Source organism: Homarus americanus, unplaced genomic scaffold (assembly GCF_018991925.1).
Source record: "Homarus americanus isolate GMGI-L3 unplaced genomic scaffold, GMGI_Hamer_2.0 scaffold51859, whole genome shotgun sequence".
NCBI lineage: Eukaryota > Metazoa > Arthropoda > Malacostraca > Decapoda > Nephropidae > Homarus > Homarus americanus.
Genome location: NW_024711292.1, coordinates 12,255,603 through 12,282,027, shown reverse-complemented (window position 1 = coordinate 12,282,027; position 26,425 = coordinate 12,255,603). Strand labels below are relative to the sequence as shown.

Here is a 26,425-nt window from a genome sequence, read left to right as displayed (position 1 = left end):
TATGTGTTTCCTAAGGCCAGGGTGTTGTTGCATCTGTTGCTGAGGCCAGGGTGCGTTGGCTTGCAGTGTTGAGGCCAGGGTGTTGTTGTTGTATGTGCTGGTTGAGACCAGGTGTTGTTGTATGTAGTGTTGAGACCAGGGTGTTGTTGTTGTATCAGTTGTTGAGGCCAGGGTGTTGTTGTATCCGTTGTCCAGGCCAGTGCTGTTGTATCCGTTGTTACGGGCCAGGTGTTGTTGTGTCTGTTGTTGAGGCCAGGGTGTTGTTGTATCTGCTGTTGAGGGGCCAGGGTGTTGTTGTTGTATCAGTTGCTGGAGGCCAGGTGTTGTTGTACGGTTGTTGAGGCCAGGGTGTTGTTGTATCTGCTGCTGGAGACCAGGCGTTGTTGTTGCATCAGTTGTTGAGGCCAGGGTGTTGGTTGTGTCTGTTAAGCTGAGGCCAGGGTGTTGTTGTATCTGCTGTTGAGGCCAGGGTGTTGTTGTATCAGTTGTGGAGGCCAGGGTGTTGTTGTATATATTGTAGAGGCCAGGGTGTTGTTGCATCTGCTGTCGAGGCCAGGATGTTGTTGTACCTGTTGTTGAGGCCAGGGTGTTGTTGTATCTGTTGTTGAAGCCAGGGTGTTGTTACGCAGCCGTTGTTGAGGCCAGTGTGGGTTGCTTGCTGCAGGCTGTTGTTGGAGGCTAGGGGCGGGTGTTGTTGTATCTGTTGTTGAGGCCAGTGTGTTGTTGTATCTGTTGTTGAGGCCAGGGTGTTGTTGTATCTGTTGTTGAGGCCAGTGTGTTGTTGCTGCAGCTGTTGTTGAGGCCAGTGTGTTGTTGCTGCAGCTGTTGTTGAGGGGCTAGGGTGTTGTTGTATCTGTTGTTGAGGCCAGTGTGTTGTTGCTGCGTCGTTACAGGGCTAGGTGTTGTTGTATCTGTTGTTGAGGCCAGTGTGTTGTTGCTGCAGCTGCTGTTGAGGCTAGGTGTTGTTGCTGTGCATCTGTTGTTGAGGCTAGGGTGTTGTTGTATCTGTTGTTGAGGCCAGGGTAAGTTGTTGTATCTGTTGTTGAGGCCAGTGTTGTTGTTGTATCTGTTGTTGAGTCTAGGGTGTTGCTGTATCTGTTGTTGAGGCCAGGGTGTTGTTGTATCTGTTGCTGAGGCCAGTGCGGGTGTTGTTGCTGCAGCCGTTGTTGAGGCTAGGGGCGTTGTTGTATCTGTTGTTGAGGCCAGTGTGTTGTTGCTGCAGCTGTTGTTGAGGCCAGTGTGTTATTGTTGTATCTGTTGTTGAGGCTAGGGCGTTGTTGTATCTGTTGCTGAAGCTTCAGGTTGTTATTGTATTTGTTGTTGAGGCCAGGGTGTTGTTGTATCTGTTGAGGCCAGGGTGTTGTTGTATCTGTTGTTGAGGCTGGTAAAGTTGTTGCTGCAGCTGTTGCTGAGGCCAGTGTGTTGTTGCCGCAGCTGTTGCTGAGGCCAGGGGTGTTGTTGTATCTGTTGTTGAGGCCAGTGTGTTGTTGCTGCAGCTGTTGTTGAGGCTAGGGTGTTGTTGTATCTGTTGTTGAGGCCAGTGTGTTGCTGTTGCAGCTGTTGTTGAGGCTAGGGTGTTGTTGTATCCGTTGTTGAGGCTAGGTGTTGTTGTATCTGTTGTTGAGGCCAGGGTGTTGTTGTATCTGTTGTTGAGGCCAGTGTGTTGTTGTTGTATCTTGTTGTTGAGTCTAGGGTGTTGTTGCATCTGTTGTTGAGGCTAGGTGGTGTTGTTGTATCTGTTGTTGAGGCCAGGTGTTGTTGTATCTGTTGTTGAGGCTAGGGTGTTGTTGTATCTGTTGTTGAGGCCAGTGTGTTGCTGGTTGCAGCTGTTGCTGAGGCCAGTGTGTTGTTGTTGTATCTGTTGTTGAGGCTAGGGCAAGTTGTTGTATCTGTTGCTGAGGCCAGTGTGTTGTTACTGCAGCTGTTGTTGAGGCTAGGGTGTTGTTAATTGTTGTTGAGGCTTAGGGTGTTGTTGTTGTATCTTGTTGCTGAGGCCAGTGTGTTGTTGTTGTATCTGTTGAGGCCAGGTGTTGTTGTATCCGTTGTTGAGGCCAGGGCAAGTTGTTGTATCCGTTGTTGAGGCTAGGGTGTCGTTGCATCTGTTTTGGAGGCTAGGTGTTGTTGTATCTGTTGTTGAGGCCAGTGTTGTTGCTGCAGCTGCTATGGAGGCCAGGGTGTTGTTGTATCTGTTGTTGAGCCAGTGTGTTGTTGTTGTATCTGTTGTTGAGGCCAGGGTGTTGTTGTATCTGTTGTTGAGGCTAGGTGTTGTTGCTGCAGCTGTTGTTGAGGCTAGGTGTTGTTGTATCTGTTGTTGAGGCCAGTGTTGCTGCTGCAGCTGTTGCTGGAGGCTAGTGTTGTTGTATCTGTTGTTGAGGCCAGTGTGTTGTTGCTGCAGCTGTTGTTGAGAGGCTAGGGTGTTGTTGTATCTGTTGTTGAGGCCAGTGTTGTTGGTTGCAGCTGTTGTTGAGGCTAGGTGTTGTTGTATCTGTTGTTGAGCTTGTGGGTGTTGTTGTATCCGTTGTTGAGGCTAGGTGTTGCTTGTAGTTGTTGCTGTGGCCAGGTTGTTGTTGTAGTTGTTGCTGCGGCCAGGGTGTTGTTGCAGTTGTTGCTGTACAGGGTGCTGCTGTGAAGCTGTTGCTGTACAGGTGTTGCTGTAGTTGTTGCTGTGGCCAGGTTGTTGTTGAGTTGTTGCTGTATGTGGTGTTGCTGTAGTTGTTGCTGTACCAGGTTGTTGCTGGTAGCTGTTGCTGTAACAGGTTGTTGTTGTAGTTGTTGCTGCTGAACAGGTTGTTGTTGTAGTTGTTGGCTGTAGAGGGTGTTGCTGTAGTTGTTGCTGTACAGGTTGTTGTTTGTAGTTGTTGTTGGACCAGGTTGTTGTTGCAGTTGTTGCTGACTGGTGGGTGTTGTTGAGCTGTTGCCAAGGTTGTTGTTGTAGTTGTTGCTGTGACAGGTTGTTGCTGTAGTTGTTGCTGTCCAGGTTGTTGCTGTAGTTGTTGCTGTGGCCAGGTTGTTGTTGTAGTTGTTGCTGTGCCAGGTTGTTGTTGTAGTTGTTGCTGTACAGGGTTTTGTTGTGTTTATAGTTGTTGTGTGATTGTTTATAATGGTGCGGTTGTTGCAGCAGCTACTGCTTTGGTTGTATCTAATGATGTGTCTGTGGTTGTAGCTGCTCTGGGATGCAGCTGAAGCTTTACTTATTGCAGCTGCTCCTTAGCTGATGTTGTAGTTATATAAGTAGCTTGGTTCTGGTTGTGGTTATAACTATTGCAGTGGCTGTAGCTGTAGTATAGCAATGGCTACCACTGTGGTGTAGTTGTGACTGTAACTTCCTGTGGTGTGGCTACATTTGTAGCTGTCGCTGTAGTATAGTTGTAGTTGTAGCTGTGGTTACAACTGTCTTCGGCAGGGTTGTGGTTATACTGTCTGTGGTTATAATTATAGCTGTGGTATAGTTGATATTACAGTTGTTCCTGTAGTATGGCTAAGGTAGTAGGTGTTTGGTGTGGCTGTACCTGCAGCAGTTATGATGTAGCTGTAGTGTGAAGTTGCCTGATAGTGATAACTTCTCACTTCTGACCTGCCTTAGACAATCGTATAAATCATACATGTATAAAAGAGTAGTTACGTTGTAAACCTAACCTAACCTAACCTAACCTAACTAAACTCACATCCCAACCCAACCCAACCAAACCAAAACCTAAAACTAACCCAACTCAACCAAACCTAAACTCAACCAACCTAACCAAACCTAACCAAACTTAACCTAACCTAACCTAACTTAATTCAACCGTACCTATTCTACCTTTCTTAGATATAACTTGTCTGTTTAATGATGGTAAATGACGTCTTAAAGGAAACAATTATTTTTTCCATATGTGAGATATTTTCAACTAAGTCGAAGCAATAAAAATAAGGTTATCCCTATTTGGCAAAAACGTCAATTGTTTTTTTTAATGCTTAATCGGCGATTATATATATATATATATATATATATATATATATATATATATATATATATATATATATATATATATATATTTTCATGTAGATCCACAATGAAAACATTTGTTGTTTTATTCAAGACATCTTCAGAGCAACTGAAGATGTCTTGAATAAAGACGAAAGCCAAGGTGCTCCGTTGTTTCCTTTTCCGTGTGATTTATCAAATATATATATATATAATATAATATATATATATATATATATATATATATATATATATATATATATATATATATATATATATATATATATATATATATATATATATATATATATATAGAAGTGTGTGTGTGTGTGTGTGCGCACTTGGATGTGGAAACATAGTGTCTGCGGTCAGAGGTATAGGTATTAGAGGGACATGTGGTGGTGTGGTTACAGGCGCTCACTTATAGCCTTGATGTAGGATAAAGAAGTTACTGTTACTACTAGAGTGAAGACACCTCGTCAGTTACTAGCTCAGCTCCTGTGATCTACTTCTCTCCTGAAAATACTGCATAGATGATATTTCAGCAACGACTACAGTCTTAGCACAGTTCTGTACATAGAACCTCGAGCGTATTTTAGCCTTCGTGAGCAGCGAACGCCCCTGAAGATCAAGATCTGTTTATAGTCGCGTGTGTGACTTTTTCATGACGATTATAATCCAACGGATATAAAACACCAAACGTCTTTTGACCTTCGTGAGCAGCAAATGCCTGTGACGAACGAGATTTTCAGTGCCTTGCTACCATTTATCTTGTGGTAAATTCGCGACACTTAAGTGAAGCGTGGCCTGGGATTGGTATGATTTACTGCCCGTAAAGATGTTATCTAACTATCAATAAATACAGGTGATTCATGTGGTGGAGCGACGCGGGCGTATATGGCGACCAGAGGGGCAAGGTTGCAGACAGCTATGCACAAATCATGGACTCGTACCGTGACTGTCCCCCAGCGCCTCGGCCTTCCATGTCCCCCGCCACCCACGCCAGCGGTACGGGACCACCAGTGCTTGACCACGGACGACACAGGGCGCAGCATCAGCCCTCGCTTATCTCGGCAAGGTTAGACGTCGTCTGGGACAAGAAAGTAGGTCGAAGTATCGAGGTTGTTGGGTATTGCGGAGTTGCGGATGGGAAGATGGTGGAGCGATAAACCCACAGTAGTGTTGTCATGTAGAGGAGGTGCTAATATTTCATGTTTGTGTGTGTAGCCGCCTGATCAGCCCCTTCTATCACGGCCCCCTCGCTGCGGCCCGCCTGCCTGCCCTCACTCCGACAGTTTCTCTGTATTTCGTCCGTCGCGTCTTATTCACTCGCATCTCAAGCTGGTCTTGCATCGAGTTTTCGTCATCTGTAAAGTAATATAAAGATCCTTTCTTTGGTGATAATTAATATACGAAATGTGACTTGTGGCTTTGACGTACATATATATAGCGATGGAAATATAGTGGGTGAGAAAAGGTGTCGCAGGTGAACGGTCGCAGGCAAGAGGGACGAACTGGGAGGAGACTCGAGTAAAATCGCCTCTCTGCATGGCGTCCGGGGCATAAATAACCGAGGTGCTGGTATCTGCTCCTGATCGCCGGCAGTCGCGGCATGGGCTCTCCTCCGCCCGGCCACGATGCTACCTACCTACCCGGTTTTCAATCACGGAGCCGCCCAGGTCCTCCTCCTGTGCACTGCCATCAACTAGCGACTGTCCTGGCCAACACCTGTAAGCCTCCCTCACACTCTCTCTTGATCTCACTGTAGCACTCAGAAGACTTCCTATAGAATGCCAAAATTTATTCTGTGTGACAAACGATCAGGTATTGTCATTTGTAGGAAATTTTAAGCCGCTAGTGGGAGTAGCAGCATCTTTAGCTCTGAGGATCCAACCAAGACACGTAGCTCTTAATAATAAAATTTCGATAATTCAAACTGAATATTGGTACAGAAAATACACTATACATTTATTTGACCTTCAAGAGGTGATTACAACCACAGGTTCTTCACGAAAGCGACGACCATCCTCCCTCCCGACCGGAAAGTTTTGAGGCAGTGTCCGAAATTGGGCGAGACGGTGGCGTGAGGCGGAGGTGTGAGTTGGTTGTCAGTCTGGGATGCCTGGCCGCGCAGGGGGTCCTAGGATGGCACAAGTCGGCCCTACTCCACCAGGTTCCTCACGTCCTCCCTATAACCACCGCTCTTTATTTGCACCGGAATTTCCAGGTTTCGAGTTTAATTATTCTGGAGTAGTGAGACTTGCTCGCATTGTAACCCAACCTAACCAAACTGGTACTTGGAGCTGGCTTGTTTAAGGCGATGAACTAAGTTGAGGGTCCATGTTACCGGGGGTCCTCAGCCGCTGGTCCAGCGAGGGGCTAATAGTCGTTTGATTGGATCTTAATTTCTACTCGGGCGGTATCGGTCGTAGCCAGAGTGTCCTCTAAATATCCATAACTTCAGGTCTATAATTTTTAATATTTGATCTAGTGGGAAGATTTGGTCCATCGGGTGTTTAGTGACTGGGGGACCTGTTCCTTGAGCCATTAGTTTTATAACTCACAATAAATTAAAGGAGCTGTTCCCGAGGATAGTCCTGCAAGATCTATAAAACCCTTAATACTCTCCTCTAAACACTCCGAATTTTGCGACCCTGAGGTAGAAAAAGGACCTGTAAATCATATTTAAGTCGCCCTTCCCTGACCGCCTGTTCCTCTCGAATGTAAACAAGAAACAGTTTCGTCAGACAACCGTAGGTGTAATTTTATGTTCGTTTTATTAGTTTTGGCTCGAGTGTTATCCTTCACCGCTGACTCTGGCGTCTCTTAAAGTTCGACTCACCTTCTGCCCTTTAAATTCGTACTCCACGTATTTGTTGAGCATGGCCATCTTTAATTTAAATTATGATGCTGCTATTTTTTTCGTCGTCTACCTTGGTGCCATTGTGTGAGAAGTAATGATAGAGGTAATGGTTTAGGTCTGGAATCAGATTAACGTATAAGGGAGGATAGAGGAGTGAGTTGGCCGGGTCTGTGGCATGGCGGCGGGGGGTCAGCCATATTGTGCCCCCGAGCGGCGCATGCGCACTAGGGGAGGGTCCCGCAGGCTCGAGCCACAAACGCCAGAAAAGCACGCGAAACCCCGCTGCTCGCGAGCTTTTTTACCTCTAGCCCTGGGTGTCAAGTGCGCAACAAGGAGACGATATATCGCGCACGACACAGAGCCGAGTCTTGTGTTGTATATTGTGATCACTCTGACTGTGATACCTCTAAATATGTATGGTATACATAATTGCGAATACATTTAGCTCTTAGTCCTGGTACACATACAGGAAATAAGCAACAACAACAACAACAATTCCCCCTTCAAAACATACGACAAATATAGCTCAAGAGAACAGAAAAAAATACAGTTCTTAATTATAAAATGTGGATCACTATCAAGAACGGCATTAAAATCACCAGCAACAGCACCAAGACCGCCCGCATTAGGTTGTCGTGTCGTGGACTTGTTTCGCCCCTATTATTGACTACCTCTCTCGGTGCTGATCACTGATGAGGATGAGAAGGAGGAGAAGGGCCACCCTCCTCTTCTCACTGCTGTCCTCTTCTCTCACTTCTACCTAAGTCTACTCTCACTTCTACCTCCTCCGCTCTCTTGTACCTCCCCCCTCCTCTTCGGAAGTGAGTGGTACTCCTGGGCATGTTTATACGACCCCAGCCGCTGTTGCCTCCGTGAAATGAGCCACGACGACGAGGAGGAGCCTGCAGGGGGACGACGAAGAGCTGCTCAACGACATCTTTTACTCTGTAAACTCGATGGGGTAACACGCTCCCTCACGACCCCGCCAGTAAGTCTCTTTGGGTGCGAAGGTGTGTATGTGTATTTGTACAAGTGTGTGTGTGTGTGTGTGTGTGTGTGTGTGTTGTATCTGTGTGTGTGTGTGTGTGTGTGTGTGTGTTGTATCTGTGTGTGTGTGTGTGTGTGTGTGTGTATGAGCGTATACGTGCATGTGTGCGTACACGTGCATGTTTGTGCGTATGTGTGATATACACTAGATGTGTGTGTGTGATGGAGAGGTAAGAGGAGAGACTATGCGTAAGTTAAGAGGTCATGGAGGAAGATGAGGGGAATATGTTTACCAGTTTGGAGAAGTGTGTGAAAGAGTGTGGGAAGTGTGTGAAAGTGTAAGACTGTGGGAAGTGTGTGGAAAAGTGTGAGAATTTGTGGAAAGTGTATAAGAGTATGGGAAGTGTGTGGAAAAGTGTGGGAAGTGCGTGAAAGAGTGTGGGAAGTGTGTAAGAGTGTGGGGAGTGTGTGGAAAAGTGTGTAAGAGTGCGGGAAGTGTGTGAAAAGTGTGTAGAGTGTGGGGAGTGTGGAAAAGTGAAAAGAGTGAGGAAGTGTGTGGGAAAAGTGTGTAGAGTGTGGGAAGGTGTGTGGAAAAGTGTGAGAATTTGTGGAAAGTGTATAGAGTGTGGGAGGTGTGTGGAGAAAGGAGTGTGGAAGTGCGTGAAGAGTGTGGGAGTGTGTGTAAAAGTGTGGAAGTGTGTGGAAAAGTGTGTAGAGGCAGGGAAGTGTGTGGAAAAGTGTGTAGAGTGTGGGAAGTGTGTGAAAAGTGTGTGAGAGGAAGTGTGTGGGAAAAGTGTGTAAGAGTGTGGGAAGTGTGTGGAAAAAAGTGTGTAAGAATGGGGGGGTGTGTGGAAAAGGGTGAGAATTTGTGGAGAAGTGTGTAGAGTGTGGGAGAGTGTGGAAGAGTGTGTGGAGTGCAGGAAGTGTGTGCAAAGTGTGAAAGTTTGTGGAGGAGTGTGTGTAAGAGTGTGGAAAGTGTGTGGAAAAGTGTGTAAGAGTGTGGGAAGTGTGTGGAAAAGTGTGTGGGAGTGGGAAAGTGTGTGGAAAAGTGTGAGAAGCTTGTGGAGAAGTGTGTAACGGTCTGGGAAGTGAGTGGAAAAGTGTGTAAGAGTGTGGAAGTGCGTGTGGAAAAGTGTGTAGAGTTCAGGAAGTGTGTGGAAAAGTGTGTAAAGTGCAGTGTGTGTGTAAGTGGTGAGAACTTTTGGAAGTGTGTAGGTGTGGGGAAGTGTGTGTAGGTGTGAGCAAAGTGTGTCATCAAGTTAGCGTATGAGGTATAGAAGAGGTGTGCATGGGGATTATGAGTACAAGTGTGTATTGTGAGTGCGATGTGCATGAGGGGTATATATACGTGTGTGTGTGTGTGTGTGTGTGTGAGTAGATAATACTATAAAATTGCGCTTCAAAAACTACCTTAAGTGCGTAATTAAAACATCGATTACACAAGTCCATCAACAATTAGTATATGAGAGACAAAGCCTCCTCGAGTGTGTGAAGGATGGAGAGTGTGTGAGGGATGGTGAGTGTGTGAGGGATGGTGAGTGTGTGAGGGATGGTGAGTGTGTGAGGAGGATGGTGAGTGTGTGAGGATGGTGAGTGTGTGGGGATGGTGAGTGTGTGAAGGATGGAGAGTGTGTGAGGGTGGTGAGTGTGTGAGGGATGGTGAGTGTGTGAGGGATGGTGAGTGTGTGGGATGGAGAGTGTGTGAGGGGTGGTGAGTGTGAGGGATAGTGAGTGTGTGAAGGATGGAGTGTGTGGGGGTGGTGAGTGTGTGAGGGATGGTGTGAGTGTGTGAGGGATGGTGAGTGTGGGGATGGTGAGTGTGTGAGGGATGGTGAGTGTGTGAGGGATGGTGAGTGTGAAGAGTAGTGTGTAGAGATGGTGATGTGAGGATGGTAAGTGTGTGAGGGATGTGAGTGTGTAGAGATAGTAAGTGTGTGAGATGGAATTATGAGATGGTGAGTGTGAGGGATGGTGAGTGTTAGAGATAGTAGTGTGTGAGATGGTGAGTGTGTGAGATGGTGAGTGTGTGAGATGATGAAGTGTGAGATAGTGAAGTGTGTGGGATGGTGAGTGTGTAGGGATGGTAGTGTGTGGGAGGGATGGTGAGAGTGTGAGGGTGGTGAGCGTGTGAGGATGGTGAGTGTGAGATGGTGAGTGTGTGTGAGGATGGTGAGGGTGTGAGGATGGTGTGTGAGGATGGTGATTGTGTGAGGATGGTGAGTGTGTGAGGGATGGTGGTGTGTGAGGATGGTGAGTGTGTGAGGGATGATGAGTGTGTGAGGAATGGTGAGTGTGTGAGGGATGGTGATTGTGAGGGATGGTGAGTGTGTGAGGGCTGGTGAGTTTGTGGTGATGGTGAGTGTGCGAGGAGGATGATGAGTGTGTGAGGGATGGTGATTGTGTGAGGGATGGTGAGTGTGTGAGGGATGGTGAGTGTGCGAGGGATGATGAGTGTGTGAGGGTGGGTGAGTGTGTGAGGATGGTGAGTGTGTGAGAGATGGTGAGTGTGTGAGGATGGTGAGTGTGTGAGGGATGGTGAGTGTGTGAGGATGGTGAGTGTGGGAGGTGGTGAGTGTGTGAGGGATGGTGAGTGTGTGAGGGATAGAGAGTGTGTGAGGGATGGTGAGTGTGTTGGGGATGGTGGTGTGTGAGGGATGGTGAGTGTGTGAGGGATGGTGAGTGTGTGAAGGATGGTGAGTGTGTGAGGGATGGTGAGTGTGTGAGGGATGGTGAGTGTGGGGATGGTGAGTGTATGAGAGATGGTGAGTGTGTGAGGATGATGAGGTGTGTGAGGGATGGTGAGTGTGTGAGAGATGGTGAGTGTGTGAGGATGAGGTGAGTGTGTGAGGGGATGGTGAGTGTGTGAGGAGATGGTGGTGTGTGGGGGATGGTGAGTGTGAGGGATGGTGTGTGTGAGGGATGGTGATTGTGTGAGGATGGTGAGTGTGTGAGGGATGGTGAGGTGTGTGAGGGATGGTGAGTGTGTGAGGATGGTGAGTGTGTGAGGGATGGTGAGTGTGTGAGGGATGTGTGAGGGGATGGTGGTGTGTGAGGGATGGTGAGTGTGTGAGGGATGGTGAGTGTGTGAGGGATGGTGAGTGTGAGAGATGGTAGGTGTGTGAGGGATGATGAGTGTGTGAGGATGGGTGAGACTGTGAGGGATGGTGAGTGTGTGAGGATGGTAGGTGTGTGAGATGGTGTGTGTGTGAGGGATGATGGGTGTGTGAGGGATGGTGAGTGTGTGAGGGATGGTGAGTGTGTGAGGATGGTGAGTGTGTGAGGGATGGTGTGTGTGAGGATGGTGATTGTGTGAGGGATGGTGAGTGTGTGAGGGATGGTGAATTGGTGTGAGGGATGGTGAGTGTGGGGATGGTGGTGTGTGAGGGATGGTGAGTGTGTGAGGGATGGTGTGTGTGAGGATGGTGATTGTGTGGGATGGTGAGTGTGTGAGGGATGGTGAGTGTGTGAGAGATGGTGAGTATGTGAGGATGGTGTGTGTGAGGGATGGTGATTGTGTGGGGATGCTGAGTGTGTGAGGGATGGTGAGTGTGTGAGGATGGGTGAGTGTGTGAGGGATGGTGAGTGTGTGAGGGATGGTGAGTGTGTGAGGGATGGTGTGTGTGAGGGTGGTGAGATGTGTGGGGATGGTGAGTGTGTGAGGGATGGGTGGTGTGTGAGGGATGGTGAGGTGTGAGAGATGGTGAGGTGTGTGAGGGGCATGATGAGTGTGTGAGGGATGGTGAGACTGTGAGGGATGGTGAGTGTGTGAGGGATGGTAAGTGTGTGAGAGATGGTGAGGTGTGTGAGGGATGATGAGTGTGTGAGGGATGGTGAGTGTGTGAGGGATGATGATTGTGTGAGGATGGTGAGTGTGTGAGGGGATGGTGTGTGAGGATGGTGATTGTGTGAGGGATGGTGAGTGTGTGAGGATGGTGAGTGTGTGAGAGATGGTGGTATGTGTGAGGATGGTGTGTGTGAGGGATGGTGATTGTGTGAGGGATGCTGGAGTGTGTGGGGATGGTGAGTGTGTGAGGATGGTGAGTGTGTGAGGATGGTGAGTGTGTGAGGGATGGTGAGTGTGTGAGGGATGGTGTGTGTGAGGGGATGGTGAATGTGTGAGGGATGGGAAGTGAGTGTGTGAGGGATGGTAGTGTGAGATGGTGAGTGTGAGATGGTGTGAGATGGGGATGGTGTGTGAGATGGTGATTGTTGAGGATGGTGAGTGTGAGGATGGTGAGTGTGAGAGATGGTGAGTGTGTGAGGATGGTGTGTGTGAGGGATGGTGATTGTGTGGGGATGCTGAGTGTGTGAGGATGGTGAGTGTGTGAGGGATGGTGGTGTGTGAGGGATGGTGAGGTGTGTGTGGGGATGGTGATTGTGTGAGGGATGGTGAGTGTGTGAGGGATGGGTGAGTGTGTGAGGGATGGTGAGTGTGTGAGGGGATGGTGAGTGTGTGAGGGATGGTGAGTGTGTGAGATGGTGAGGTGTGTGAGGGATGATGGTGTGTGAGAGATGGTGAGAGTGTGAGGGATGGTGAGTGTGTGGGATGATGAGTGTGTGAGGATGGTGAGTGTGTGAGGATGGTGAGTGTGTGAGGATGGTGAGTGTGTGAGGGAAGATGGAGTGTGTGAGGATGGTGAGTGTGTGAGGGATGGTGAGTGTGTGAGGATGGTGAGTATGTGAGGGATGGTGTGTGTGTGAGAGATGGTGTGTGTGTGTGTGTGAGGATGGGTGAGTGTGTGAGGGATGGTGAGTGTGTGAGAGATGGTGAGTATGTGATGGATGGTGAGTGTGTGAGAGATGATGAGTATGTGAGGGATGGTGAGTGTGTGAGGGATGATGAGTATGTGAGGGATGGTGAGTGTGTGAGAGATGGTGTGTGTGTGTGTGAGAGATGGTGAGTATGTGAGGGATGGTGAGTGTGTGCGAGGTCGATTGAGTTTATGTATGTGTTGGGATGAATATGTATGCGGGTGTTGGATGTGTAGGGAAGGGGTTGGTTGTGTAGGGATGGGGTTGAATGAGTAAAGGGAGGGGGTTGAATGTGTAGGGGGAGGAGTGTGGAGGTGCTGACTGTATGGAGGGAGGGGATGGACGTGTAATGGGGAAGGGTTTAGATGTCAGTAAAGGGAGTTTGATATAATTGGCCATGCTGGGGAAGGGGGAGGGGAGGGGTTGGATCTTGGTACGTTTGTGTGGATGGTCACATTAACCCAGACAAGTCCATCTCTCCTGCATTGTGTTTTTCTGTCATTTTTCCAGCACTTCATTCCTCGTTGTATATCTTTCATGTCACCCGCTCATTAATTATTGTCATTGTCTTGTTATGTTTCCTATTTAATCGTTGGTTCCCTTAACATCCCCTGTGTTTATTTTTGTCGCCCTATTACTTGTCGCACCGTGTTACTCGTCATGTTCCCTATTAGTCTTTGTGTTCCCTATTAGTCTTTGTGTTCCCTATTAGTCGTTGGGTCACCTATTAGTCGGCAGGTCCCATATTTATGTGTCCTGCTCTTTATATATCGTCGTTGCAGTGGTTGTTCTTGTTCCTAGGTCGTCACTACCATAATTTGTATAATGGTCACATTCAATTGTCAAGATTAGGTTAGGTTAGGTTAGTGTTCCTGACTGTTTTTGGCTTATTTACGTCCATGAATGCCCGTATAAGTGAAAAAAAAGTCAAAATGCCGTGTATAGTCTGTATCTTTCTTATAAGTGTAATAGATAAGTTGTGGATGAGGAACGATGAGTCTGAGCTTATTATTGGGGTAGACGGTCACAATACCATAGGGGGAGCCACTTTCTGACACCAGCACTACGTCGTTGTCTCCTCTATCAGTCATGTATGAGCTGCTGTATTTTTACCGGTATGTACAGTACAGTACGTGCAGTTGTGGACGAAAGGCTGTGGTCTGCCTCATAGTTAAACTAATAACAAATCTATCGGTGGTTTAGAAAGAAACTCGTAGACTTTTAATCGCCACATCTATGTAACGTTGCCGAGTCTCCACCTACTGCCCCAACCCTTCCATACACCACATCCCTCCCTCCCCCACTGCCGAATTATTTTAGTCCACAACTGTACCTGTCTGAATGTATATGTATTTGTATGTATCAGCACGCAGGTGTGTGCGTGTGTGCATGTGTTCACATATAAAATATACGCACATTTACGTGAGTGTACTGTGAATACATATTTGAGTACTGGTATGTACGGTTTGGCTCTTGTCTCTTCTGTGTTGGTTTTATGTGCGTATATATATATATATATATATATATATATATATATATATATATATATATATATATATATATATATATATATATATATATATATATATATATATGTGTGTGTGTGTGTGTAATAATAATGATAATAATAATAATATGCGGTTTGTGAAAGAGCTTGGCAGCCAGAAGGCTGAAAATATACAGTTACATATTTGGGGAATGGGTTTCGAATTACAAATAATATACAAGTAACATAAGTGATACAAATAAGATATATAATAACTAGATGGGGAAAAGCTCAAACTACAGGGCATTTCAACATAGTGACAGTGCAAAGTAGTATTTACTGGGAGTGAATACACTGGTTTATTACAAGTTATTGATAATTTTTACAATGGTTGGGACTGGGCTGTTCTTATAGCGATCAGTTCGTGCACGTATGGGCTGGATGCGGTTGTGGTGTCGAACAGCAATTCTCGGGCTAGGGATCTCAGGTGGTAGTAGGAGCCGGTGTCGAGGATGGTGTAGAAGCTTCTTACCAAATTTGCAGATGAGGTCGTGGTGATGGTCAGTGAGAGTCGAAAGGGTCAGTGTGTTGAGCGCTTCTTGATATGTGGAGTAGGAAGGGGAGAGAATAATCTTGCATGCCCTCTTTTGCACTTTTTCTAGGTGTTTACGTTGTGTGGCATTTAGGGAGGAAGACCAGGTAGGGAGGCATAGGTGAGCTTGGGAAGTATGAATGTTGTGTAAACACTGAGGAGCTCGGGTGCAGGAACTCCGAGGGACTTGAGTCGGCGGAGGAGGTGGAGACGGAAACTGGAGGATTTGACAACTTCCCTGACGTGTGGTTTCCAATTTAGTTTGTTGTCTATGGTGACGCCGAGGAGCTTCGTGGAATCTACAACCTGGAGTGTGTTCGGACCTAAAGTAATGGAAGGAGGTGGGACAATGTCGGAGGAGAGGTTGATGTGCATAACCATGGTCTTGGTATGGTTGATGGTGACATGGTTGTTGGTGGCCCAGTTTTCGAGACTGTTCAATAAATCCTGAAGGGCGGTATAGTCGGGAGCAGAATTGTTGACGCTGATCCCAATGGTGGAGTCGTCGACATATTTCCAGCGAGCAGGGGTTTCTCTTAGGGCATCATTGATGAGCATAAGGAAGCAGAGTGGTCCCATCTTGGTGCCTTGGGGGACGCCACAGGTGAGTGACTGAAAGGTGGAGACAGCCCCTCGGAAGCGTACAGCTTGGCGTCGGTCACTGAGGAAGTCTGTAAGCCATGGTATAAGACTTCTCCGAAGCCCGAGGTCAATAGCTTTGTTGATGATTATATTGTGGTCGACTAGGTCGAATGCTTTAGTGAAATCAATGAAGGCGACAGCTACAGACGTTTTTCGTTTCTCGAGATGGCGGTATATGTAATCGAGAAAGCTGACAAGACAGTGAGTGGTGGAGGATGTTTTCATATTGCCAAATTGTGTGTGTGTGTGTGTGTGTGTGTGTGTGTGTGTGTGTGTGTGTGTGTGTGTGATTTTTACGGCATTGTATTAATGGGGTGTTTTTGTCCTCTACTGTTGACAAGCAACAAGTATACTTCAACAAGCACCAATAAACACAAATGTCTGTCACAATTTCTCTCAAGTTTCACGTATATTTTGTAATGTTATAAATGAAAAATAAAAATTATTTCTTTGGTAAACATCTAGTCCAAGGTCAGACACATCACCAGTATTTGAAAGCTTAAATTGTAAGTTAGGTTAGGTTAGGTTAGGTTAGGTTAGGTTAGGTTAGGTTACAAAATGTCAGACTATATGCTAAAAATCGTCACTACTTAAACATAAAACAAACTTCTTATTGTGGAAATAAATAATCTGCGATAAAATAATTGCAATATTAACGATAAATTATTAACATTTACACAGTGGCAATACAAATAACAACAATAATAATATGATAATATAAAAATATTAAAACGGTGTCGATACCGAGTAATAATATATCATACTAATAACAATAAATATAATTCTTACCCCAAAAATATTTATAAATAAAACTACTCCATCACACACGACTGAAACTAAACTCTATAAAAAAAAGTAAAAATCCTCTAACACTTATAAAATCCTTTTGTACATACGGCAAGAGACGTGATGACAAAGTTCTCCTCGGGTCCCGCTGTGCTGCCTTCCCTCCCCTCCTCGCCATGCGTAAAATCAAATTAAAATTAGCGAGTTTGCCGAGGGAGGGAGGGGAGAGAAGTAGGGATATGTGGAGGGATGGAGGGAAGGTGTGGATGGAAGTGAGGGAGGGAGGGAGGGAGGTGAGGTGAGGGGAGAGAGGTAGGGATATGTGGAGGGAGGGAGGTGAGGTCAGGGGAGAGAGGTAGGGATATGTGGAGGGATGGAGGGAAGGTGTGGATGGAAGGAGGATGGGAGTGAGGGAGGGAGGGAGGGAGGGAGGGCTGGTGAGGGGAGAGGAGGGAGGATGGATCGATCCCGTGTCCCGGCGTCACTGGTCTGGTTGAGGTAGTGTTGACTCCTGTTCTTCCCAAGTTTAAAGGGAGAATGAATGAGGAAGGGGAAGAATGAGACAGGTAGAGAGAGCGAGAATATGAAGAGAATGAGAGACAACGAACGAGAGAGTGAGGTTGATACTAAATAACAGAGAACGGGATATCGATGAAGAGATGAAGAGAAAATGTGTGGAAGAAAAAATGAGACAAACAGAGAACGAGAGAATAATGTCCGTGTCTAGTGCAGCTACACAGTAAAAGAGAGTAACGTTTTACCGTGTGAGGTCATTAGATCTGTTCTATAATCTGTATATCACAGTTTGTCTTGATGACAGAACAAAAACACTCGTGTTCATTTCAGTACACAGTAGTCCTCCAGATATGGAGAGTTTGAAGATAAAATAGATTTAATGTTTCATAACTCACACAAGGAAGAAATCAGTGTTTATTAAATAGTATTATTAATAAATAATGATTATGTTTAAAATTTATAGTGATAATATTATCAATAAATATCGATTACGATGATAACAATAACAATAAGTAAAAATATTGATAATAACGGGTTATACACACGGGGTAATCTCTTACCTCGCCTATAAACAGCTTTAAATACGTCTAACAAAACTATGTGTCATTCTATGGTTTGTGAGTTACGTCACGTTGTTGGGAGACATTTAGGTCAAATTTTCCTCTTTTACTTTAATATCAATGACGTCATATGATTTAAGAGTCGCTGGGGTTAAACGTTTGTATTTATTGTTTGAAAGTCAAATTCTAACACTAGCTATATATATATTATATTTTCGGAATTTTATATGGCCATATAACTTATCTCCTTTATGTAATTCACAAGTAAAACATGAGTAGAGACGAATTCTCCATTAATTATCATGCCGCGTTCATGGACCACTCCCCCAACCATATGTCATGTGCGAATAAAACTCCTGTACTATGGTGGACAAAAGTTTCTTCTCTCAGCCAGCCACAATGTGACTGAATCACCTGAGGTTCGAATAACGAAGCAACTGAGGCAAGTGCTGTAATCGCCCAACAGATGGCGCACTGTGTAGTGGGTATGACGGGGAATGGGGACCAATGAGGGATTGGGGCCAGAGGGTGAAAGAGAGGGAGGGCCGAGGGAAGGGACTTTTGTCCACCATAGTACCGCGTTGGTCTATCAGTATGCTGTCTCAATCCGGATTGCATAAACAACATTCTCAAAAAATTGGTACAAAAATTTTTGCCTGCGCTTGAAAAAAAATTAAATCTTTACAATTTTATATTATTACGTGACTGGGTATGTTTTTATATCCCCATTGTGTGTGCTGGAAAAATAACTTGTTTCCCGCATGCGCCTGTCCGTCCTTATATATAAAACGACCGTCAGTCAGTCCGATAACTACTTCCGTCCTACACAAGTGTGTAGGACGATTTTGGCCTTTTGATGTTTTGCGGCACAACGCCTTTCTTTGCTCGTGTGTGTGTGTGTGTGTGTGTGTGTGTGTGTGTGTGTGTGTGTGTGTGTGTGTGTGGAAACATGTCATGAGAAAATAAAGGTTACACTGAGGTAAGAGGCGCTTGATACACTCCATCCTCTCTGATAAACGATGTGGTGTATCCGGAATCCCAATTAAGATGTTCCTGCCCAGATTAATGTGAGTTATCTGATCAATATAACGGATCACCCTGGATGTACGTTGGCAGGTCCATGGAGGGTGTTGGGACCGATCACTCAGTCTGTCAACGATACCTTGGTGACAAATCTGCATAAACATTGTCAATTTCCTTCAGGCCTTAACATCTTTAGATTTAAACTGCATTTTTAGTTTGTTCCGTGACAGAAGACGGAGAGATGAACTGAGTCAGTGAGTTGTCATAGGTTTTGGTAATATGATTGTTGGGGAACAGAATAAGGGTGCTAATACAGACTGATGTAGTATATGATAAATAGATATACACACATGCACTCAGTCAATAACCCTATATATTCACACACACACACACACACACACACACACACACACACACACACCAACATATAATCATAAACAAATGTACAGTCCCCTTCACTAGTGCGTTTACAGGGGCTCATCATTAAGCATTCCACAAATTATTCCACAGTATGTTTACTATTGTGAGTTTCCTTCTGTCAAATGTAAACAAACAAAGGGCTGCCACACTGCATAAAACCTGACGAGCCCCTGTAAACGCACTAGTGAAGGGGACTGTACATACACAACTACTACCCCACACAAACATAGACCCCTTCACCCTACACAAACACGCACACACACACACACACGTACATACACACACACAAACACAGCAGCAGCAGGACCCACCCTGGTGTGATAAACAGACCCAACAAGCATCGGCCGGATAATTAATACTTCTACCTTGGGGTTCCTATTACAGCCAGGTGCCTGTCAGTGGGCAGCCCACACCCCTTGTTCTTCCCTACCTTCGCCAGGCGAACCACGGGTGCTCAAGGGCTACTCCACAGACCATCTAGAGACGTGTTTTAGTGATCGTATACTAAGGTATTTTACTGTGCCCGAAAAGCTTGATACATGTAAGGCAGCTGCCGCAGTACTGTATATTTGGACACAGTTCCCAACACATCACATGTCTCTAATGCCTTTACAGTACGTGACGTTAAGTTACCTTAGTTTAGATTTGGGTAGATTACGTTATTTATGCCGGGCTTGGCTAAGTTAAACCGGGTTAGGTTTAGTATTAACATTTTGTATGGCAGCTGCTTATATTGCCAGCCTAGTTACATCCTCGATAGTTTAGATTAGGAAAGATAAGATTAGATTAGGTCAGTTTAAACTGTATTCAGTTAGGTCATATTAGGTTTGCTTAAACTTGACGGAATTTTGGCCTGTACAGTGAGTCACCCACCTATGTGTCCTATCCTCAGCCTCTTTCTTTACTTTCTATTTTCTCAACCAGGACCCCTTCCACGCCACCACGAGTCGAGTATGCAGATGAGTGTGGTTTCCAGCGCCTCCGTGGGCCAGGAAGACAATGCCGGGGTGATTATTGGAGTAATAACCGCGGCGGGACGCACTCAGCTCTTCATGTGTCACTTCCCAGGGGGCAGCTGGAGACGCCATCTTGGAAGGGTGGAGGTGACGGGAAACGTATAGTGGCGCTAATCGCTCCTTCACTTATTATCCTAACGTGCATTTACGTAATTCAGGTTATATATTTCTTTCGTGCTACGTGGTACAGTACGGCATTAGTATCTAAAGAATTTCCTGGTGGAGAATTAAAAGTGCGGTATTAAAATATTAATAATTATTATAACAATAATACTAACAGTAATGGTAATAACAATGAACTAATTGATTAACATATAAATAAAATAATAATAAATAAATAAATAAACATAATGATAATATTGTACACAGTTCTCAAGCATCGTGTAATTTATTAAAACATTCTCCAGTAGCCACATTAACCTAGGTGCTGGTAACACGAATGGTATTAAGGAAACAGAAGACATGAAGCACGTGAGTAAGAAAAAAAGAATCAATTAAAAAATACAATGTGAAGCAGTTAAGGATGGAGAACCAACGTCTTTATGCAGATATCTGTTGCAACAGATAATATTTTGGTCAATTCGGTGCTGTATTTTTAGCCCTTGTTATCTCTCTCAAGGCAAAGACAAGTACAGTATATGTTTTTAAGGGTGGTTACGTTGTGTGTGTGTGTGTGTGTGTGTTTAACTTCGTCGGCTATCTCTTCCTTGTTAAATAGGATTTATCTGTCTTTAACAATAAGAAAAGCATTTATTTTATTCAAGAAATTCACTCTGGTTCCGTAGCCTCTGACGGTGAGGACATCCTCGTAATATTTCATTTATTTGTTTGTGTATATTATACTGCCGTTTTACGGGGCATGGCACTGTGTCTGAAGATCTTCGTTTCCGCAAGAGAACATTTATTCGACATTATCGTACTTTCACTAAATCCCACTTGGGATATACAGATGTTTATTGGTTTTGGAGACGAAAGATGAAAGGTGAAGCCCCCCAAGGCCACTTGTTCAAACAAAACCAAACACCAGCCTCTGTGTGGCAGCGTCGTACTGTACATGTGCGATATTCTTGTTAGTTTTTTGCTTTTGTTTCTGCCATATATACTGTATACTGTCTTTTACGTTGATTTTTTATATTCTATAATGTATATTTTCTCGTTTGAATTACAAAAGCAACGTACCTGGTATAATGTTAACTCGGTATTGTGCAGTATAATATTGTTAGTTCTCGTTACTCCCGGTTACAGCTATTGTTACAGTATGATGCAAACCATCTAGTATATAAGCTCCGTCAGGGGAAATAGGAATTAATAAATCTTGATTGGGTTAAATCTACCCCAAACTCGTATGCAAAATCCTGTTCTCAAGTACTTGTACACTTAGTAGCGTCGTGGCAACTGCGGTACTGTACCGACACAAGGGAATCTTCGCCCGCCTCCGTTGATTTATTTTTGTTCCCAAAGAAAATTGTACAAGAAGATAATATAACATGTACAGTATAAGAATTAACGAAAGAATGAAAGAAAACAAAGAATAAGGGGAATTCTTTATGAAATGAGACAAATAATTAAGGAAATGTTAACTTAAAACTTACACCTATAGGAGAGGAAATATAAGAAGAAAGAAAAGAGACGAAGAACAAGGAGAAAAAACAATTCCTGACTCGCCCGAGGCTGGTCATTAAAAGCTGGAGGTTGAGACAGATGAAAGCGGTAATGAATGAACGGTGAAGTAAGCGTGAGGGAGAGGTTGGGGGGAGGAGAGGAGAGGTCGGGGGCAGGAGGAAAGGAGAGGAGTGGAGGGGAGAGGACAGCCTGCCACACTAACCCCCATCCCCACTCCTCCTTCACAGCCCGGGGATTCAATTAACCACCTGGGTTCAGATTCTCAAAGATTCATACGTTCATTTTCTTCTCCCTCTCGACTAACTACATTAAAACGCGTCTAGTTATGGTAAAGTCTCTCTCTCTCTCTCTCTCTCTCTCTCTCTCTCTCTCTCTCTCTCTCTCTCTCTGCAATTTCGACATTTGGGTTTCGTTAAAAGATTCATGTGTTTTTTTGCCTAATTGAGAAAATAATAATACATCCTAGTTATGGCTTGAGTCTCAACGCATTTGGTTGCTGTTTATGCCCAGTTAAAGAATATACGGTCTGTTATTTTGTTGGTTTTCTGTGTCTGTTTGTTTGAGTGCTTGGTTGGTCTTCTTTTTCTATATATTACCGTACTGTATGTACCTGTATAGTTTCGGTACAATTTCGCATACCTTTTAGTCATCTTTATATAATATCAAAATTAATGACTCCTGTTGCATCCTTATTTTTGTTCGCTTTAATACAGGAAATATTGAACGTACGAATCCTTGAGAATTTTCGTCGATGACAAAAGAGGTGAGCTAAGCGCAGCCAAACTTGCCTCATCATAACTTGTGGCGGCGAGTATTGATCTGTACAAGTGGTGTGGGCAATGTGTTCCTTTATTATTTACATCATTTTCTTCTGCCCTGATGAGGATAGTACTGTGGATATTGTGTGTGTGTGTGTGTGTGTGTGTGTGTGTGTGTGTGTGTGTGTGTATGTGTGTGTGTGTGTGTGTGTGTGTGTGTGTGTGTGTGTGTGTGTGTGTGTGTGTGTGTGTGTGTGTACAGGGTGGTGTAATGCGTCTAATGTGGCAGCATTATGTTAGTGTTTAGGTGCAAGCACTACTTGCTTCCTCTCGCTTTCAGCTACCGCCGCTGGCTAGCCTTGTGGCGAACAGGGAAGCAACTTGTACAAGTCTTCGCCTGCCAGAACACAGCATCTTCACCATCAAGACTCCTGCTGTGCTCCTCGTAGAAACACACGGTAAATGGGTGCCTCGTGGGCCCAGGCTAGACCAGCACGGGATCTTGGAGCAGCAGTGGGCCCCAGAGGGACAGTGCATAGGCTCACTGGCACTGCACCGCTGCCTTGCGGGTTAATCTTGGTGGGTATAAGGCTACGGAAGTAAACCCCGAACGAAAAATCTGCGGTGCAGCCCCGCATCAGGCAGACATGCTTACAGAGCTCCAACAAGACCCCAACGGCGGTATAGGCGGAAGAGGTGACCACCATAGGAACCCAACTACTACACCGGCGGATGAAGGCAGTGCATGTTGGACAGGCTACTAAGGCGAAACCCAAGAAACTGGGCTATCGGCAGTCCATTGCAACTGTCCCTCTCCCCAGTCGTTGCAACACTTAAGATAATATGAGATGAGGCTAATCTTCAGGTGATCCGATTTATGTAAATTAAACTGATCACCATTTTACTTATAATCTGCACAAAACCAAAGGATGTTGACGTGTGTAAATAATATGACGTAACAATGCGCAATGACTATATTAAGTGTACAGTATAGTTATCATTCTGATAATTATATCTATCTATACCTGTATTTTCTGTTTCTGATTTAAAAAGGTGTTACAATATATTGCGAAATTAGTTGGTCTTATATTTATGAGTTTGAGTACATTACGTATTAAACACCAAACAGCGGGAGTGAGAAGTTGGTAGAATAACGTTGGTTCGTCGGTAATGGTGTGGCAGATCCTTATGTTTACCACATTTACTATTGTTTTTCTTGTCCATTGCTTTGCCTTTTGCAAATTCAAAAATTGAAATTAGCTTATTTTTTGCTCTAAGCATTTAACAAAGTGTCTCCGCCTTAGGCCTGTCTGGAGTGGCAAATCAAATTCATATTTACAGCCTTATTTAACCTATTTCCCTTGCTTATTTTATTGTGTTATCATAACTATGTTTATTATAAAAGTTTCCTATTTCTTACAGCGTGAGCGAGTGTCTCCGTCACGCGGGGAGAGTGTAGGACTCTCTGTGGTCGCCTCCCAGGGGTGCGGAGGTGAGGTGTGTGAGGGCTGCCACGACGTCATCGTCGACCGCTTCCTTCTGAGGGTCAACTCCCGCTCGTGGCACCAGACCTGCCTGAGGTGCTGCGTCTGTCAGCTGGCCCTCGACCGCCAACCTTCCTGCTTCATCCGCGAACACAACGTTTACTGCAAGACTGACTACACCAGGTGAGTGTCACGCTGTGTACTACACCAGGTGAGTGTCACGCTGTGTACTACACCAGGTGTGTGACCCACTGTGTACTACACCAGGTGTGTGACCAGCTGTGTACTACACCAAGTGAGTGTCACGCTGTGTACTACACCAGGTGTGTGACCCGCTGTGTACTACACCAGGTGAGTGTCGCGCTGTGTACTACACCACGTGAGTGTCGCGCTGTGTACTACACCAGGTGTGTGACCCACTGTGTACTACACCAAGTGTGTCACGCTGTGTACTACACCAGGTGAGTGTCGCGCTGTGTACTACATCAAGTGAGTGTCGCGCTGTGTACTACACCAAGTGAGTGTCGCACTGTGTACTATACCAGGTGAGTGTCGTGCTGTGTACTACACCAGGTGAGTGTCGCACTGTGTACACACCAGGTGAGTTCCCTGCTGTATATTACACTAACATCAGGTGTGTACTACACCGCTATCGGGTAGGTGTCCGGCTGTGTAACATGTAAGTATCCTGCCGTTGTGAGTACTACAGTACATCAGGAATGTCTGGCCGCGGACTACTTTACGAGTTAGCTGCGTGTGAGGGTCAGCCTCCTTCATCGGCTGTGTTGTATCAGTTGTCAAATTTTGTGTTTTACGATTTTCGTCTGAGCTAAGAAATATGATATAATTACATCATAATTACATCATAGTCTCTCTTGTGTGGCAAAATCTTCATGAACTGTGTCAGTGACTACAATGAATTGGTATAACTTCGTCCCCATAAATATAATTATATTTTGATGGTCCTAAGAGTTTTTATAGACGCCATTCATTTTTGCATCCCCCCCAACACACACACACACACACACACACAGGCTTCAGGCGTTAATGTGAGGCGTTAATTAATTACCTGTCTGAAGACTCCCCCCATTACAACCACCATCACCACCATCAACCACCACCATCACCACCACCAGCCACCACCAGTTTTATCAACAGCTACAACAACCATAACTATCACCACCACCAACATCCTTAACAACCCATTTCCTCAACATCGCCACCCACATCAGCACAACCTTCACCATCACTATACTTTGACATCACTATTCATGACACTATCAATGACATCCTCATCAATATCATTAACCATAAGACCACGACCTTCACTATCTCCCACCATTAACATCACCACCACTTTCAACATCGCCAACCTCACCCTCACCGTTTCTTATTATCACTGCCTGCAACGTCACCACTTTCAACACCACCAACTACATCACAACCCTCACCATCACCACCATAAAACACCACCAACTCCTACATCACAACCCTCACCATCACCACCATAAAACACCACCAACTACATCACAACCCTCACCATCACCACCATAAAACACCACCAACTCCTACATCACAACCCTCACCATCACCACACCATAAAAACACCACCACCCTACATCACAACCCTCACCATCACCACCATAAAACACCACCAACTCCTACATCACAACCCTCACCATCACCACCATAAAACACCACCAACTACATCACAACCCTCACCATCACCACCATAAAACACCACCAACTCCTACATCACAACCCTCACCATCACCACCACCAACATCACAATCACCACCCATAAAACACCACCAACTCCTACATCACAACCCTCACCATCACCACCATAAAACACCACCAACTACATCACAACCCTCACCATCACCACCATAAAACACCACCAACTCCTACATCACAACCCTCACCATCACCACCATAAAACACCACCAACTACATCACAACCCTCACCATCACCACCATAAAACACCACCAACTCCTACATCACAACCCTCACCATCACCATTAAACACTACCACTTCCAACACCGCAACAATTACTTCACTCACACCGCCACCAGCCAGGGAGGGAGGGAAGGAAGACTGCACTATCGGCTCCATAACGTGTGGCCTGGTGAGTAATACCACCATCGGGCCGCTGGCTTGTCATCACCATCAACACTATAGATCCTCTCGCCTCATGCCCTCTATAGTCTATAACCATTTACGGTATTCGTAATTTTAGATATTACCCTTCACAATAATGCTTGCTTTGGTCTCTTCAAGGTCACATTCAATAATTATTATGTTTGAATACCAATGGATTTTGTTTTGTAATGCTGTACAATGAAATTATTCTGAGCCCTGCATCAACGTCTATGTAAAGTGTCATATTTTCTAACATTTACGTGTAAACATCAAATTATGTGTTGCAAACTTTTCCTAATGTAACAATGGCCTTATATATCTCTACCCTTTTCAGTGATTTTCAAATTTTATTGTTTTATAATAGGTATATACAGTATAAATAACGAAACACTCTTTGTAAAGTTAATAACATCAGATTCATGTTCTTCAAATTCCAACAATTTGTTTCACTAAAGAGAAAATCCTAAAATAACGACCCGTGTGAAGAAATGTAAGGTGAGGCAGCGAGACCAAGACGGACCCACAGAACAATTCCCGCCTTTCTCTTGTCAAAACGAGAATGCACCGGACAGTTTAAATAATGATGGTGCGATTATATCTCCTCCTCTTATCAAATCTATCGCTCGTTGAGACTATTTGCGCAAGCCAACGTCCTGTCTAGCAGTCTCCGGCAACTTCACTCACTTATTGCCGAAGACTTCCTGGAAAGTGATGTAACGCCTCTGTGTTACTGTATCTACCGACTACCATACATATAATCTTGGTTTATTTGTCAAAATAATTATATATTTAATTATATTTCTAAACCA

The 26,425-nt window shown here is 45.0% G+C and overlaps 2 protein-coding genes across 2 annotated transcripts in view; one reads left to right on the top strand and one right to left on the bottom strand.

Moving 5' to 3' along the window:
- Positions 1-6,854, bottom strand: part of LOC121855578 (serine/threonine-protein kinase Pak-like) — a 47,072-nt gene extending 40,218 nt beyond the window's left edge. Inside the window, exons 1-2 of the mRNA XM_042350638.1 lie at positions 6,807-6,854; positions 570-700 (exon numbers count right to left, since the gene is read on the bottom strand). Of these exons, the coding sequence (XP_042206572.1) occupies positions 570-700; positions 6,807-6,854 (179 nt within the window). The remainder of the gene's footprint in view (positions 1-569; positions 701-6,806) is intronic.
- Positions 6,855-7,002: 148 nt separating this feature from the next.
- The window catches only part of LOC121855498 (LIM/homeobox protein Awh-like), a 94,076-nt gene continuing 74,653 nt past the window's right edge, over positions 7,003-26,425 (top strand). The window contains exons 1-3 of the mRNA XM_042350508.1: positions 7,003-7,148; positions 20,015-20,078; positions 23,411-23,655. Of these exons, the coding sequence (XP_042206442.1) occupies positions 7,003-7,148; positions 20,015-20,078; positions 23,411-23,655 (455 nt within the window). The remainder of the gene's footprint in view (positions 7,149-20,014; positions 20,079-23,410; positions 23,656-26,425) is intronic.